Here is a 15,723-nt window from a genome sequence, read left to right on the forward strand (position 1 = left end):
ACCAGATCATAAAACACTGTGAAATGCTGAGCTGATGTACAGCTGCTTTGCTGATAAGGAGCTGTTCAAAGTATTTGGAAAGTTCAGCTCTGCTGTGGGCCTGGGCCACCATCCCTGGCAGAGCTCCCGGGGCTCAGTGCCAGGGGGTTCTGGCTGCTGTGCCCGTGGCCAGATGCCAAGTGACCGGGACTTGGCTGTGCCTGAGGCACTCCAGGCGAGGGCAGTGGTGGAGCAGCATCCTGAAACAGCCCTCTGTGTTCTTGTGGGGACAAGAGAGGGTGGTGTGTGCCACCAGCTGCTGCAGCGCTACTGGGAGAACCCAAACCGGGCTGATGGCAGCTCTGGTTCCCTTGTGTCTGTTCCCAGCAGCAGGTGAAAATCCCACAGGTGGGAGATTTCTGGCTGGGGAAGAGCATTGTCGGCCAGTGTTTCAGCCCCAGGATAGTCTGGCAATGGAGCAAATTCCCAGCTTGCAAGTGCTCATAGGAGCCTCTTGGTGGATTTGGTTGGTTTTTGGTCCAAGACCTTGGCACAGATTTCAACCCTTGCTGCCTTTCCCACCCTGTCCCTCTCAGTACAACAATGTGCTAGTGTTTGTTCTTCCCTTAAGGATTTGGACAGTGATGGAATTTATAGAATCACAGACTGGTTTGCATTGGAAGGGACCTTAAAGATTATCACCTTCCACCCCTGCCATGGGCAGGGACACCTTCCACCAGCCCAGGTTGCTCAGAGCCCCCTCCAGCCTGGCCTTGGACACTCCCAGGGATAGGGCAGCCACAGCTTCTCTGCCCAACCTGTGCCAGGGCCTGCCCACCCTCACAGGGAAGAATTTCTTCCTAATACCTAATCTGTGTTCAGTTCTGGGCCCCTCAGTTCAGGAAGAGATTGAGGGTCTGGAGCGGGGCCAGAGAAGAGCAATGAGGCTGGAGAAGGGACTGGAGCACAAGTGCTGTGGGGAGAGGCTGAGGGAGCTGGGGGTGTTTAGCCTGGAGAAGAGGAGGCTCAGAGGTGACCTCAGCACTGTCTGGAACTCCCTGAAGGGAAGTTCTGGCCAGGTGGGGGTTGGTCTCTTCTCCCAGGCACTCAGCAATAGGACAAGGGGGCACGGGCTCAAGTTCTGCCAGGGGAAATTGAAGCTGGAGATGAGAAAAAACTTCTTGCAGAGAGAGTGCTCAGGCATTGGAATGGGCTGCCCAGAGAGGGGGTGGATTCCCCATCCCTGGAGGTTTTTAACCTGAGCTTGGCCGTGACACTGAGTGCCATGATCTGGTAAAGGGACTGGAGTTGGCCCAAGGGTTGGACTTGATGATCTCGGAGGTCTTTTCCAACCCAATCCATTCTATGATTCTATTCTATGATTCTATGAAAGCATGGAGGCACTTTTCAGGCTCATGTTGTTGAGGGAGTGTGTGTATGATTTACAGTGTTGTGACAGCCCTGAGCCACACCATGGGGTGCCAACACTCAGCTCCCGTGTTATCCAGAGTGAGTCTGGAGCCTTGCTGGTGTTACAGCAGGACAGGGAACATATGTGGTCATGTTCCCCTTGTCAGACATTTGCAAGTGGCTCCCTGGAGTACAGGGGTTCTGGCCTGCAGCCACACCAGCAGCCTGGGAGCCTGTCAGATCCTGCCAAAAAAGGAGTACCAGGCTGGGTCACAGTTCTTGGACAAGAAACTTCCAGGGAACAGGCTGCTGATGCAGAGATACCAGAGACATCCTTGTCTTGCGGTGCCCTGTGTGTTCTGACATGCAGGCTGGGTGTGTTTCTCTTTTTGGGGTTGTTACGTGGCATTTTCTGACTCCTACATTCTAGTGTTAGTGAGAGCAAACACTCCATTCTTCTCCCCCACACTGTGCCCAGCTCTGAAGGATTGAAGATCAGTTGTTTGGAATCTGCAGAGGGGTGTGGCATTGGTTATTTATGAGATAGGGACTGCTGGGTCCCAAATTGAATATCCACCTGCACTACGCATAGCTAAATGCTCCTGGACATCCCTGGGTGCTCTCTCCTCATGGACCACTGTCTTTTTCCCTCCTGGTGCAAAGTTCCCACAACTGAGAAGTTCCCACTGGTGTGAATTTTGCTCTGCTAACCCATTCAAACAGCCAGGAAGGTCAGAGCAGCAGGAGCCCCAGCTCAGGTGAGCAGCTTTTAACCCGAGCCCTTTGGGGTGGCTGGTTTAGATAAACTGTCTCTTTTGATTTAATGCCCAGTTTACTTCACCTCTGTGTCTGTCTCCAGCCAGGCTGAGTTCCCTTGAGTTTGGCAGCTCGAATTAGGAGAACAGTGTGTCTGTCACAGCATGCAGTTGGCAGCTGCTGCGTAGAAGTTCAGAATTGTTCACCCCACCTGAGATGGAGATTTCCTGCCTTGGAGCACAGAGCTGGAGTACCAGGAGAGGGGGGGGCAGCATGAGCAGCCTAGTCCTGCCTTGCTATAACCCACAAGGGAACACAGACAAAGTCAGTTTTGCAAAGAAACCCCCGATGCTGGTGGTGTCTTGTCAAAGTGACACCACTGTCGCTGCCAGAACCTCCTGTGGCATCAACACGGGACGCAGGATTTGGCCCTGGGGTCTGTTCTCCACCAGCACTGAGGACAGAGTTGGTATTGCAAGTTAAGGCTTCTTCTCCTTAAACAAAATCCTTCTCACAAATCATAAACAACTTTTGCCTGGGTAACTTAAAAGTAGGTATGTAGAAGCTTTGAAATGGGCACAGGAGGGTCAGGAGTGTGACTGAACATCAGCTCATTGATATTGGGACACAATGCAACAGAGGGAATGAATGAAACCCCTTCTGTTTGGAAGTATTTCAATCAGCTGACAGTACTGGTTCAGACCTTGCATTCTGTAAAATACAGCACATCATCTTGGAGAGTGCTCCACTTTCCTTTTAAAGACAATTGAAATAGACTATTAGGGGAGACGGAAAGGGAAAAAAACCCAACCCAAAACCAGAGCACAGGAATGACAGTTTAGTATTCCTGGTATTTCTCAGAAAGCTGCTTAAGATTATCTCCTTAAAATGGCAGATTTTGCCTGCAAGTCAAGCAGAGGAGCAGGAACTGATATTTCATTAAAATATTAAGAGAGGCCTCAATGCATTTATGGTCCTCGAGACATTTGCAGGAAACAAAGACTTGCTATTTGGAACTGTCAAAAGTTTTAATAAAGAGCAAAAAACAGATCCCAAAGGCGAACCGCATCACTCAGATACCTCCAGTGCCAGAGATCTGCTGGTTACCACACAGGTTCTGGTTCCTGGCATTTTCTTTGAATTCTTTTTTTCTGAATGTACTTCTGCAACCTTTTATTTTAATGCCAGACGTGGAATCAGAATTCAGATAAACTGAGGTCATTATTGCTGTTGTTCATTGTTATATATATGTCCAGATGGACTTTTTTCCAAAAATGTACCAAAATTGATGGAAAAGGAGGAAACTGTGGCTTTTCCAATGATCTGCCATATGGACCATGTTTTTTAATTAGTTTTTTGGTGTGTTTTTGTTTTTAATATGGAATTGAAGTTTATTCTGGATATTCTTTTTCTCTCACCTCACAACATCAAGGACCTGAATTTCTGTCAAAGATCTTTAGCTGAAAAAAATGGAGTAAGAAAAGTTGGGAGATCACAAGATAATCTGTTGGGTAAGGTCTCTAACAGCAGGATTAGTTGTGTAGAGTGTGTTGCTGTTTCTTTGTGGAAAGCACTACTTTGACACTCCTGATAAACTTGTATTTTAAGGCAAAAAGTTTAATATTTAGTATTTTCCACTCAGATTGTATTACAATAAATCTTACACTCAGATAATGAGGCAGAAACTCTTGTTTTAAATTTCTTCCTTCAGTAACTTTTTAAGGTAAGGCATTTTCCAGTGGTGGGGTAGGGAAGTCCCTTCCAACCCAGTCCATTTTCTGATTCTGTGATAGGAATTCATTTGCAAAATGAATTGTTAATGAAGTACAGGAGTTGGACTTGATAACTTTTGTGGTTCCCTTCTAATTTAGGAAATTCCTAAAGTGAAGTGTGTGGGGAATTGCAGGAACACCCAACTGTGCCAACTTGAGCGCACAGTTGAGTCTCTGATCTTAAAAATACGTCTCAGAGAAGTCCGTGTGTTGCAATTAAGCACTTGGAGCTTTCCTGTAGTTTGGTGAGGCCAGAGGAGGGACACCAAGATGGGCAGAGGGCTGGAGCAGCTCTGCTTGGAGGAAAGGCTGGGAGAGCTGGGATTGTTCAGCTGGAGAAGAGAAGGCTTTGGGGTGACCTCATTGTGGTCTTGCAGTGCCTGAAGGGAGCCCACAGGGAAGGTGGAGAGAGACTATTTGCAAGGGCCTGGAGTGACAGGACAGGGGGAATGGCTTCAGACTGACAGAGAGCAGGGTTCGATTGGATATTAGGGAGAAATCCTTTCCTGTGAGGGTGAGCAGGCCCTGGCACAGGTTAGGCAGAGAAGCTGTGGCTGCCCCATCCCTGGGAGTGTCCAAGGCCAGGCTGGATGGGGCTTGGAGCAACCTGGGAGAGTGGAAGGTGTCCCTGCCCATGGCAGGGAAGTTGGAACAACATGATTTTTAAGGTCCCTTCCAACCCAATCCATTCTCTGATTCTATAATAGTAATTAATTTGCAAAAAATAAACCAAAGTTTGCCACAAGACCTGACCCTCTGTGAAGTAAATTCCCTGGGTAGTTTTGTAATGTTTCTTTTCCTAAACAGGGCTGAAGGTGCAGTTTTGTTGTGTAAGTAAACTTTTGTGCTGCTTTTGGGTTTCCTTTTGCTGTTTTAAACAGCAGGATCATCATGGTTTAGGTCTTGGTATCACCAAAGTCTGCTGCAAGCCCAGACTAGACTTGTCTCAGTGCTTTTGTGTGTGCAGCAGAGTGAAGAGTAAGATCCTCCTCTGAAGGAGGATCCCTTCCTAACTTTAGCCAGGGAAACAACATCTGTAGTCAGTCAGAGATAAAGATAACCCCCCCAAACCTGTCCTCCACTGATGAAAAATAGCCCCCAAAAAGGGAAATACAGGGGCAGTAGTTCTAAAATAAGTACTTTTATAGATATGTGAAGCAAGAATCAGCATTTTTAAAACTTCTGTAGTGCTTGAGAACAAGAAAGACTCATCTCCAGGTGAGTCCAGAGTGTCCGTATACACCATGAAGGATTTGGCCCCAGATACTCCCAGGGTTGCTGAGGAAGCTGCAAGTTCATGGTGATGATCAGAAAATGTAAAATGATTTATTTAATTCTGTTATTTGACGCCAAGAGTTTAGGGATTTGGTTTGGGTGTTTTTTTTTTTGGCCTGGTGATGGAGGACACCTTGTAGGACCTTCCTTATTCAGCTGGTCCTTTCTTTCTGTTTGACCTCTGGTGCTTGAAGAACTCCTCCTTGGCCAGCTGGTACAGTGAAAGTCAGTGTATGGTTAACATACACCTCTCTACAACACTGAGTCTTGCCCTCTGCCCCCAGAGGCTGTGAAAGTGTGAAACTCTTTGAATGTTTGCTGCTTATGGCATCAGACATCTCATTTGATTTGTATGTAAGTAGGAAAACATTGAAGTGTGGGTGAAATACAAAGGGCAAGTACTTCAAAGAAATGTAGCATTCTAAGTGCATCTGATCCCTCGAGGGTTTGGGAGTTTTATCTTGAGAGATTCTGTGTTCAGAGGAAGATTTGTGTGGAAATACAGAGAGTTGTTAATTCATCCAAGTCAGTGTGAGGGTTGGCACTCACTGAGCTCTTCTGTGCTGGCTTTGGTGAGGCCACACCTTGAGTGTTGTGTTCAGTTCTGGGCCCCTCAGTTCAGGAAAGAGATTGAGGGGCTGGAGCAGGGCCAGAGAAGAGCAACGAGGCTGGAGAAGGGACTGGAGCACAAGGCTGAGGGAGCTGGGGGTGTTTAGCCTGGAGAAGAGGAGGCTCAGAGGTGACCTCAGCACTGTCTGGAACTCCCTGAAGGGAAGTTCTGGCCAGGTGGGGTTGGTCTCTTCTCCCAGGCACTCAGCAATAGGACAAGGGGGCACGAGCTCAAGCTCTGTCAGGGGAAATTGAAGTTGGAGAGCAGAAAAAACGTCTTTGCAGAGAGAGTGCTCAGGCATTGGAATGGGCTGCCCAGAGAGGGGGTGGATTCCCCATCCCTGGAGGTTTTTAACCTGAGCTTGGCCGTGGCACTGAGTGCCATGATCTGGTAAAGGGACTGGAGTTGGCCCAAGGGTTGGACTTGATGATCTTGGAGGTCTTTTCCAACCCAGTCAATTCTATGATTCTATGATCTGTGAGGTTTTTCTTTTCAGATCTCTGTTTGACCTTGAATTTCTTGGGAGAAAAGAGTGCAAATGAGTCTGAGCAGGGTTTGGAGACAGGAATTGACATCCCAGGGCTGCTGCTCTGCCATCCAGCAATCCCAGGGCCCACTTATGCATCACAAAAAGACATAACCTGCCCAGTTTCTAAAGTTCCTTTCTATCGCAACAGGGAAAAATAAGATCTGCTGGATATTAGGGGAGCAGAGTTAACAGCCAGAGGGATTTCAGTACTGCAGACCAAAATAAAGTGTTTGTTTTGTAACTGGAGATGAATCTGAGCCACCAAACTTGACTCAGAGACTTTGGGTGTTTATATAAGCTGTTTGCTGTGAGTGCACCCCTGGCAGAGTGTCTGAGGGATGCTTATCTTGTCAAAGCTTAGCTTCTGATTTATGACCAATGTGCTCAACAAATTTTAAGGCAAAGAGCAGAATTCTACTGAACTGGTTGTCAGTAGAAGTTTTGTGATTTGAAGTAAGTTTTTCCCAGGTATAAAAGTTGTATCTTGGAAGGACTTCTGTGCTTCATGCTCTTAAAATACTTTAAAGTCATTTCTATGGCCTGATACCTTTTATCTGAAGGCGTGTCTTGCATACTGTGGGATGGGCTCTTACCCTAAGTGTGCTCCCATTCATTGTTATCAGCTAAAGAAAATAAATAATGTTTGCTGTACAATAAAGAACTAATGAAATTCAGGGAACAAAGAAAGGCTTTGGAGTGAGGGAACAAAGGGACACATGTTGTTCTTTTTGCAGTCCTGCATAACAGGAGAACGTTTGCTTTGATGTCGTTGCTCAGCAAATTCAAAAAGAAAATTATTTATAGATTTAAAAATAAATAGACGTTATCAGTTTAAAGAGAGCTGATTTTACATTAGAAGAAATGTTAATGATTCCTAATTATCTGAATATATTCATTAGTAAGTGTTGTACTGTACTGACTGGTGGCACTACAGTTGAACATCTTCCAAACATCCCATGAGAAATTGTGCCAGAGATTTAGACTGAATTAATTTGAAACTGGTTTAAATTGTGATTGAAATGTGTTTTGCAAATAAGCCTGTGTGTTTCTGTTTCTCTTCTGGCCTGTCAGAAAAAGCACAAATAGATGTGTCTGAAATGACATTTTGTCTTCAGGAAATAGGACTTTATTTTATAAAAATTAATTGCTAAGGATGTCTTGTGAGGCAAGAGAGATGAATTCAGAAGTTACTTTACACATCTTGTATGTGTAGGACTGAGAATGCAGCATGAATTTTGGGAGCCTTTGGGGTCTTACTGTTGCTGTGGAACAGGATCTTCCCCTGACCCTCCCCATAAAAGATGACTGCAGTTTCTGAGCTTTTTCATCTGACTTTCATGGCAGGGTGTCCTTTTTTAACCCTCAAAGTCAAGCCCTAATCAGGATCTTTAAGTTCTGGGTATCCAAATTTCCTGGCTTAAGAAGCATTACTTGTGAATGGAGAGCTGGGAAACCCAAGCCATCCATCTTATTGCAGCATCTCATAAAAAATACCATACCAGGAGCTGATGCTTTGCTTCCCAACACTGAGCATTTGCAGCCCATGGAAGGAAGTGGCATGGAAGGAAGCCCAGAGGAAGGAGAGTGGCACAAAAGGCTCTTCCTCAGGGAGGTCACAGCCAGGGCAGCTCATCCTCCTCAGCCCTGGGTTTTAAGGAGTGGTGTGTTTTGCAGGTGGACACCCACAATGAGACCACCCCCAAAACAACAACACAACAGGCTTGAGGATGTCCCCCCTTGATGCTTCTTGATCTAGGAAAGAGGTGGGGAAACCCATAATTTCTTAATAAAATGCTTAAGTGCTTTTTGCCCCTCTTTATTTTTTTCCGAAGTCTGCCATCTTAATTAAATACCTGCTTTTGAAATCCATCTTCAGGCAGCTTTCCTGTTTGCATCCAGCACACTGCACTTCCATTCACAAAGCCCCTTGCTCTGCTTTGCTTTGGGTTTGTTTTGTTTCTCCCTGCCTTTGCCTTGTGTTTATTTGCAGGGCAGCATTTTTGTTTTCTCTGTGAGCCGTTTGGAAAGCGTCGTAGCCAGAGGGTTTGTGTGTCATTCAAAAATAAAAATAAAAAATCCCCACCTACTGAAAAGTGAACAGCACAGCCTTAGCAACCGGCTGGTGTGTTCCAACCGGAGGAAGGGACGTGAAACCAGTAAGACCAAATTACATCTCCTCCCTTACAGCCAGGGATGCTGCAGAAATGCCAGCTTAGTGCTAAGATGAAGCCTAACAGAGTGGAGGGACCTGCATTTGGATTTTATTTTTATTTTCCTCGTGGTGTGTTGTAAGCACAGCCCTGGTGAAGCAGTTCTGGTCGGCATGAGCAAGGTGTTGAGCTGGGAGCTCTGAGAGGGGGAGCTGACTCTGCCCAAACACCCCTCCTCTTGCACACAGGAAGGTAAGTGGTTCCTTGGAAAGCAGGACTTGTTTGAAATGGTCTGGCAGACAGGGGGCTGTCAGGACTCCCCTCTCAGGTGTGCTGTCCATGACATTGTGCCAGGGGTGGATTTCGTGCTTCTGCCTCCTGTGTGCACCTTGATGTCTCCTCCATCTGCCATCTCATAGGTCCATCTGGGTTGAAAATCATGATTTCCCCCTTTGTATTTTTCTTTCCTTCCTGCTTTTGTGGATGAAGGGAATTTAAACTGCTTGTCATCATTAGCTATTCCTTATTTTCCTAAGGAGCTCCACTGTGCTCCTCCAAGATGGATTTTCATTTGTGTTACCTGTGTGGTTTTCCTTAGTTGCTGCCAAGAAAAAAACCCCAAAGCCTTGAGTTTTCTCTTGTGTTTTATTTGTATATCAGAGCAAAGCCATAAAGGGGAAAGAGCAATGAATGCAACATACATAATGGGAAAGCTGTGCCATGTCAGTGATCAGCTGAGCCTCCTCTCAAAGTTTGGGAAGCCAGAGGTGGCCTTGGGTGCCTTTCAAGATGTGCAGGAATAATCCATTGGTGTCTTATTATTGTCCTCTTTCCTGGAGTGCACTGATGTATGAGTTGTGTTTCTTTGACTCTGCTCCTCCCCTTCCCACCCTCTTCCTCCTGTTGTTTGCTGTCTCTTCTGGTGTCCTGCAGTTTGGTTTTTGCTCTGCTGGGCTTTGAGGTCCTCTGTCCCCTCTGCCCATCCCTCCCTGCGTGCCACTGATGGTCTGCAAAGCCCCAGACTGGTGCTGCCCCTTTCCCAGGGGAGGATGCTTCCAACATTATTTTTCTGGCACAACAATTTTACATCCTGGCTGCTGGATGTGCTGCACTGTGTTGGGAAGGTGCCCAGAGCAGGATGTGCTGTTCCAGGCTTAGATTTCAATGGCCACTTTAGGACCAAATAACCAGGGAAATGGGATTCTTTTTGTTGCGTCACCTCCAGCTGTTGGGCTCAGGGGCTTTTTGTTCTTTTTTCATTTCACCTCTCCAAGTTTCTCAGCTGTGGGCTTGGCCAGGCTGCTGACAGATGCTCCATGAGGGGGTTTGGAGACTGGTGTGTTTGCAGGCTCTTGCTGCAGTAAGTTTTATCTTAAAATTTCTCATTGCTGCTCTCAGCAGTGGCAGTGGGGGAAGCTCTGTGAGACTGACGTGTCTTTCCTTGGAGGCAGAGCCAGGTGAGGGTGGAGAAGATGCTGGAGGTCTCTTGGGTGCTGTTGGCGCCACTGCTGCTCTTTTGGCAACCATGGACAAACCCCTTGTTTAGGAAAAGCAAGAAGTGCTTTTTTGGGAACCTGAGGGGTGATTGTGCCTGGCGGTTGTTCCGGGATGGTGCCTCCCAGCCGTGGCTTTATTAGGCAAGTGTAAATTAGCAGTTCCTTGCCCCAGTTCCTGTCTTTCCTAGACAGAAGGTGAGGAGCCACTGTGACCAAACACAGTTAGGGAGCACTCTGTTCCTTGCTGTGTTCTCAGCCTTCAGGAGGGTTTTCCTGGGCAGCCTCCTCAGTATTTAATGCCTGATCGTGACCTGCACTGAGCTGACTGATCCTGAGATGGGGAGACACCACTGCAGGTCTCCAGCCCACCCCCTGCCCAGAGCGGGGATGCCCCGGGCAGGTGCACCACACAGGACCCAGCTGGGCTGTGATAGGTGGAGACCTCGAAAGGGCAACCCTTTCCTCACAGAAAAAAAATAAAATTAAAATTATTTCTTTTTATTTACAGGGACCACCCCCCCCCCTCCCGCCCCCCCCCCCCCCCGCGTTTTTAATCCTTAGGTGGAATTTCCTGCTTTAATTGCCTTGTCATGTCACTGGGCACCACTGAGAAAAGCCTGGCTCTGTCTTCTTTACTCCTCCATGAGGTGTTCATGCCCACTGGGCACTCCTGATTCCCAAACATTGATTCCTAAACATTGTGGTTGCTTTGCTTTGTTGGTTCCTTTCTGCTTAAAACTGTGTTTTGCCTGGAGGCAGCAGCAGCCCCAGGCTGTCTCTTGTGCTCTTTGCCCTCAGAGGGAAATCCATCATAAATCATTCACACTTTGCCTTCACAGAAACCCATATTTGAGCAGGACCTGATTATCAGAGCCAGGAAATCCTAAAGCAAAAAAACCCCCAGACTGTCTTTAATACTGTTCAAGTGAATGTGTTTGCAACAGCTGCATTTTCTGCTCATTTTTATCAGGCACCAGCCCAAGTGTCCTGTAGGATCTTCATATTGTGGCAGGTATTGTACTGATTGAAGGTGAAGGTTCACATTGGGTTTAAAATCAGAGTCTTGCTCCTTGAAGGCTGAAACTCTTCAGTCCTGATGCTACTGCATTTTTTAATATTTGCAGCATCTTCACTTGCAGGTATTTTGACTGTTTAAAATTCTCTTGGCCTTTTCTTTCTCTGACAACTAAATAATAAAGGAAGGCATTTGCCAAAAATGCAGCTGTCGTTCAGAAGTTACCTTAGGGTTTGGACCTACTTCATGTGATCCAAATGTTATTGTGGGAGATGAAATGTTGGTTGGCATTTTAAGAATAGCATTTCAGCCAAGCCAGCTGGCAGCCTCCAACATGAGCTACTTCCCAGCTGGGTCAGACCAATGAGGTGACTTGGAGGAGGGAAAATTTAGTTCATACCATTAATTTTTGGTTTACTTTGTTTTTTAGTAGGCTCTTTTCCAGGACTTATGCCAGAGACACTGTGAGCAGCTTTCTTAATTGCTTATGTTGGGGCAAATGTCAGCAAAAATACAAAACCCAAATGGCAGGGCATGCAAAGGTTAAAGGGAGTTTTCCTTCCTGGTGTTTCTTCAGCTTTGTTCCCTAACTGTATTTATAGCAGAAGCAGTCTCATGTGCCTTAGATTAAAGCCAAGGCAATCTGGGCTATTCTGGTGGTTTGTGTGTCCATGGGAATTCCTCTGACCTGTGCAGCTCCACTTCAGCCAAGTTCCCAAAGCACCTGCTTAACTTGCAGCCCAACAGGATTTCAGGTCTAGTTCACCTGCTCAAGCAGCACATTGGGCAGGTTTGCTTTTCCAGACTCTGCTGGAAATACTCCTCTGGCTTTTAGAAGGTTGAGGGTAAGATCAGATTGCATTGTTAAGGTGTGAATCTGCCAAACTCAGAGCAGTGCCTTGGCAGGGATAGTCTGTGCGTGCCCCCTGAATCCCCTGAGTCATGGCCATCTGAGATATCCTGCCTGCAGGCAAATAGTTGCATGCCTGGGACTTCTCGGTTGTCAGACACCCAAAAATCTCGGCCAAATGGTCAGACTCCTCTTTTTGAATACCAGCAAACTCTTGGGGAGAAAATTACAGCACACACACACTTGGTTTACTGCTGAGATAAATATTTTAGTGACAGAAGGCCTGGGTGTTCTGTGGGAGCCCCTGGAAGTGCCATGTGGGGTTTGTGAGGTGCCCTGTGGGCAGATCTCTGATTCCCTGGGGCCAGTTCCTTCCTGGTGGGGAGCGCCCCTGGGTGTCATGTTGGTCAGCAAACAGCCCCAGTCTTCCTGCTGCTCTGGCACTGGTGATCTCTGAGAACATGCAGTGAAATGGAATTCTCTTTTGCAGGTTAAATTGCAGACTTGAGGCTTCGGACCAACTCACAGTGTCGGTGTTTTCTCGCTCCTTATGGTGTAGCTGGTGATTGTCCCCCAGAGGAGAGAAGATGATGAGTGATGCAAGTGACATGCTGGCTGCAGCTCTGGAGCAGATGGATGGCATCATAGCAGGTGAGCTCTGGGGGCAGTGGCTCATCCTGCTTTGGGGTCTCCCTTTCTCATTCCTGTAGGGCAGAGTTTCAGGCTGGGAAGGAGTTGAGCTTGTAATTGCTTCTAGTGCCTTCCATTGCAGCTTTGAGATGACAAATAAATGGAGGGGAGGGCTTGCCCAGGCCCTCCCACACAGGATAAGAGGGTTGTGCTAACAAATAAAATGGGGTGGGGGGATTGCCCAGGCCCTCCCACACAGGATAAATAGGCTGTGGTTTCCCTCTGCCCTCTGTCAGGGGGCTGAGCGGTGCAGTTCAGCTGTGAGCACCAAAGACAAGGCATGTTTCATAGAATCATAGAATGGATTGGGTTGGAAAAGACCTCTGAGATCATCAAGTCCAACCCTTGGGCCAACTCCAGTCCCTTTACCAGATTATGGCACTCAGTGCCACGGCCAAGCTCAGTTTAAAAACCTCCAGGGATGGGGAATCCACCCCTTCTCTGGGCAGCCCATTCCAATGCCTGAGCACTCTCTCTGGGAAGAATTTTTTCTGCTCTCCAACTTCAATTTCCCCTGCCAGAGCTTGAGCCCGTGCCCCCTTGTCCTATTGCTGAGTGCCTGGGAGAAGAGACCAACCCCCACCTGGCCAGAACTTCCCTTCAGGGAGTTCCAGACAGTGCTGAGGTCACCTCTGAGCCTCCTCTTCTCCAGGCTAAACACCCCCAGCTCCCTCAGCCTCTCCCCACAGCACTTGTGCTCCAGTCCCTTCTCCAGCCTCGTTGCTCTTCTCTGGCCCCGCTCCAGCCCCTCAATCTCTTTCCTGAACTCGGGGGCCCAGAACTGAACACAACACTCAAGGTGTGGCCTCCCCAAGGCAGAGTCCAGGGGAAGGGTCACTGCCCTGGGCCTGCTGGCCACGCTAGTTTGGATCCAGGCCAGGATCCCATTGGCCTTCTTGGCCACCTGGGCACACTGTTGGCTCCTGCTGAGCTTCCTTTCCCTCAGTCCCCCCAGGTCCCTTTCTGCCTGGCTGCTCTCCAGCCACTCTGTGCCCAGCCTGGAGCGCTACAGGGGGTTGGGGTGGCCAAAGGGCAGGACCTGCACTTGGCCTTGTTGAACTTCATCCCATTGCAATCAGCCCATCTCTCCAGTCTATCCAGATCCCTCTGCAGAGCCCTCCTGCCTTCCAGCAGGTCGACACTCCCTCCCAGCTTGGTGTCATCAGCAAATTTGGTGATGATGGACTCAATCCCCTCATCTAAATCATCATTAAAGATGTTAAACAGGACTGGACCCAACACTGACCCCTGGGGAACACCACTGGTGACCGACCACCAGCTGGATGCAACTCTCTTCACCAGCACTCTCTCCTCCTTTCAAACCAGGATGAGTGTGTTTAAAGAGCTGCTGGAAGGCAGGAAGAGTAAGTTTGCCTAATAGTGGCTACTCTGAGCTTCTCTCAACTCTGGTTAAAACATGACTTGAATGGTCTCTTTTTTTTTTTTGAATGCTTTGGAACCAAATATTTGGCTTGGGCTTGCTTTGACCATCTGCGTTTTTTAGAACTACCTGTAAGTTGTAAGTGGCCCAAGGAGAGACATCACAAAGAATACCTCTTCTTTCTTTAGTGAGTTAGAAAGTAAAGTACACAGCACAGAGGAGCAAAGCAGCACGAAGTTAATAGTTTAATCCTATTCCAGCAGAGCTGTGCAAACAGCCACCTGAACTGAAAAAAGTATTCTGCAAGTATAGCAACACAGTCATAAAGTTTTAATAGTTCCACTTAGATAATTTCCCTTAGGGAAAAAAATAATCACACAGTGTATGCTTTGTTTGGACAATGACTTTTCTCTGCAGTTTTCCTGAAGATCTCAAGGACACATAGCAGGAACACATGGAAAGGGAATTCAGTTTGATCATAATGATCTCTAAAAATACCTATAAAATGTGACTTTAGTAATTTCCATAAGTAGACACTGGTATTTGGATCCCATCAGGTGTTTGTGTTTCCAAGAGCCTGAGTTGGTTATGGCAGGGCAAGACTTAATAGAAAACCAAAATGTGGTGTTGGAATGTTTTAGTCACCACAGCCTCTATTTGCCATGCCTCTGAACAGCCCCATAAAATAATATGACAAAGGAATATCAGCTTCTGTGCTATTGTGGGGATATTTTTCTCTTTATTTTTTTCAAAGAGAATTCAGCAGAATGGTTGGATTTTTGTGGCTTGCCAGATGAAATGAATGAAAGTTCAGGGAAGTGCACATATCACTGTGGTTCTCAAAGCTGACAGTCTTGTCATGAGCACGTCTCGTTGGGCCGAGGTATTACAGAATTAAGGTCACAAATCAGTGTACTGGAATTACAGTTCGAATTAGCTCAGTTGACTTAAATCAACGTTAATCCTGAATTCATACTTTCCTTTCTTACTTAATATATAGCAACTTCTAATGTAGGTCAAGTATACATACTGTGAGTTTATGCAAATGGGAGCTTTTTCTCTTTATTAACATGCAAATGCCAGTGCTACCGTGTCAAATTGCTGGGCTTAAAATTTATTCCCATGTAGAAGTGATTTGGTCTTTTTATTTTTCTTCCTATTTTTCCTTTTATTCTTTTAAAAAATTCCAGTGGCTTGTAGCATCATAAGGAAATTCAGGGCATGGCTTCCTCTGGGCACCATCCCTACCTGACTTGGATCATTCAATCCCTACAGGAGCGTGTTCTCCCCAAGGAACCTTTTGCTTCTGATACATCCCAGGGAGCAGGAGCCCAGCTGGCACCTTGAGGCCATGGGAATGATTGTAGCATTTCCATCCCCTGTGGATCATAGAATCACAGAATGGGTTGGGTTGGAAAAGACCTCCGAGATCATCAAGTCCAACCCTTGGGCCAACTCCAGTCCCTTTACCAGATCATGGCACTCAGTGCCACGGCCAAGCTCAGGTTAAAAACCTCCAGGGATGGGGAATCCAACCCCTCTCTGGGCAGCCCATTCCAATGCCTGGGCACTCTCTCTGCAAAGAAGTTTTTGCTGATCTCCAACTCCAATTTCCCATGAAAGAGCTTGAGCTTGTGCCCCCTTGTCCTATTGCTGAGTGCCTGGGAGAAGAGACCAACCCCCACCTGGCCAGAACTTCCCTTCAGGTAGTTCCAGACAGTGCTGAGGTCACCTCTGAGCCTCCTCTTCTCCAGGCTAAACACCCTCAGCTCCCTCAGCCTCTCCCCATAGGACTTATGCTACCATCTCA

At 47.2% G+C, this 15,723-nt stretch overlaps 1 protein-coding gene across 15 annotated transcripts in view; it reads left to right on the forward strand.

The window, feature by feature from the left end:
* The window catches only part of PPFIBP1 (PPFIA binding protein 1), a 91,205-nt gene that overhangs the window by 34,156 nt on the left and 41,326 nt on the right, over positions 1–15,723 (forward strand). For 13 of the 15 annotated variants that reach the window (XM_071551633.1, XM_071551636.1, XM_071551629.1 and 10 more), the window contains exon 3: positions 12,333–12,493. In XM_071551633.1, the coding sequence (XP_071407734.1) occupies positions 12,430–12,493 (64 nt within the window). In that variant the 5' untranslated portion in view covers positions 12,333–12,429. Of the gene's footprint in view, positions 1–8,005; positions 8,095–8,474; positions 8,734–12,332; positions 12,494–15,723 lie in introns of those variants that run through there. The other 2 variants (XM_071551631.1, XM_071551632.1) reach the window with 2 other exon arrangements.

This window comes from Pithys albifrons, chromosome 3, assembly GCF_047495875.1.
Source record: "Pithys albifrons albifrons isolate INPA30051 chromosome 3, PitAlb_v1, whole genome shotgun sequence".
NCBI lineage: Eukaryota > Metazoa > Chordata > Aves > Passeriformes > Thamnophilidae > Pithys > Pithys albifrons.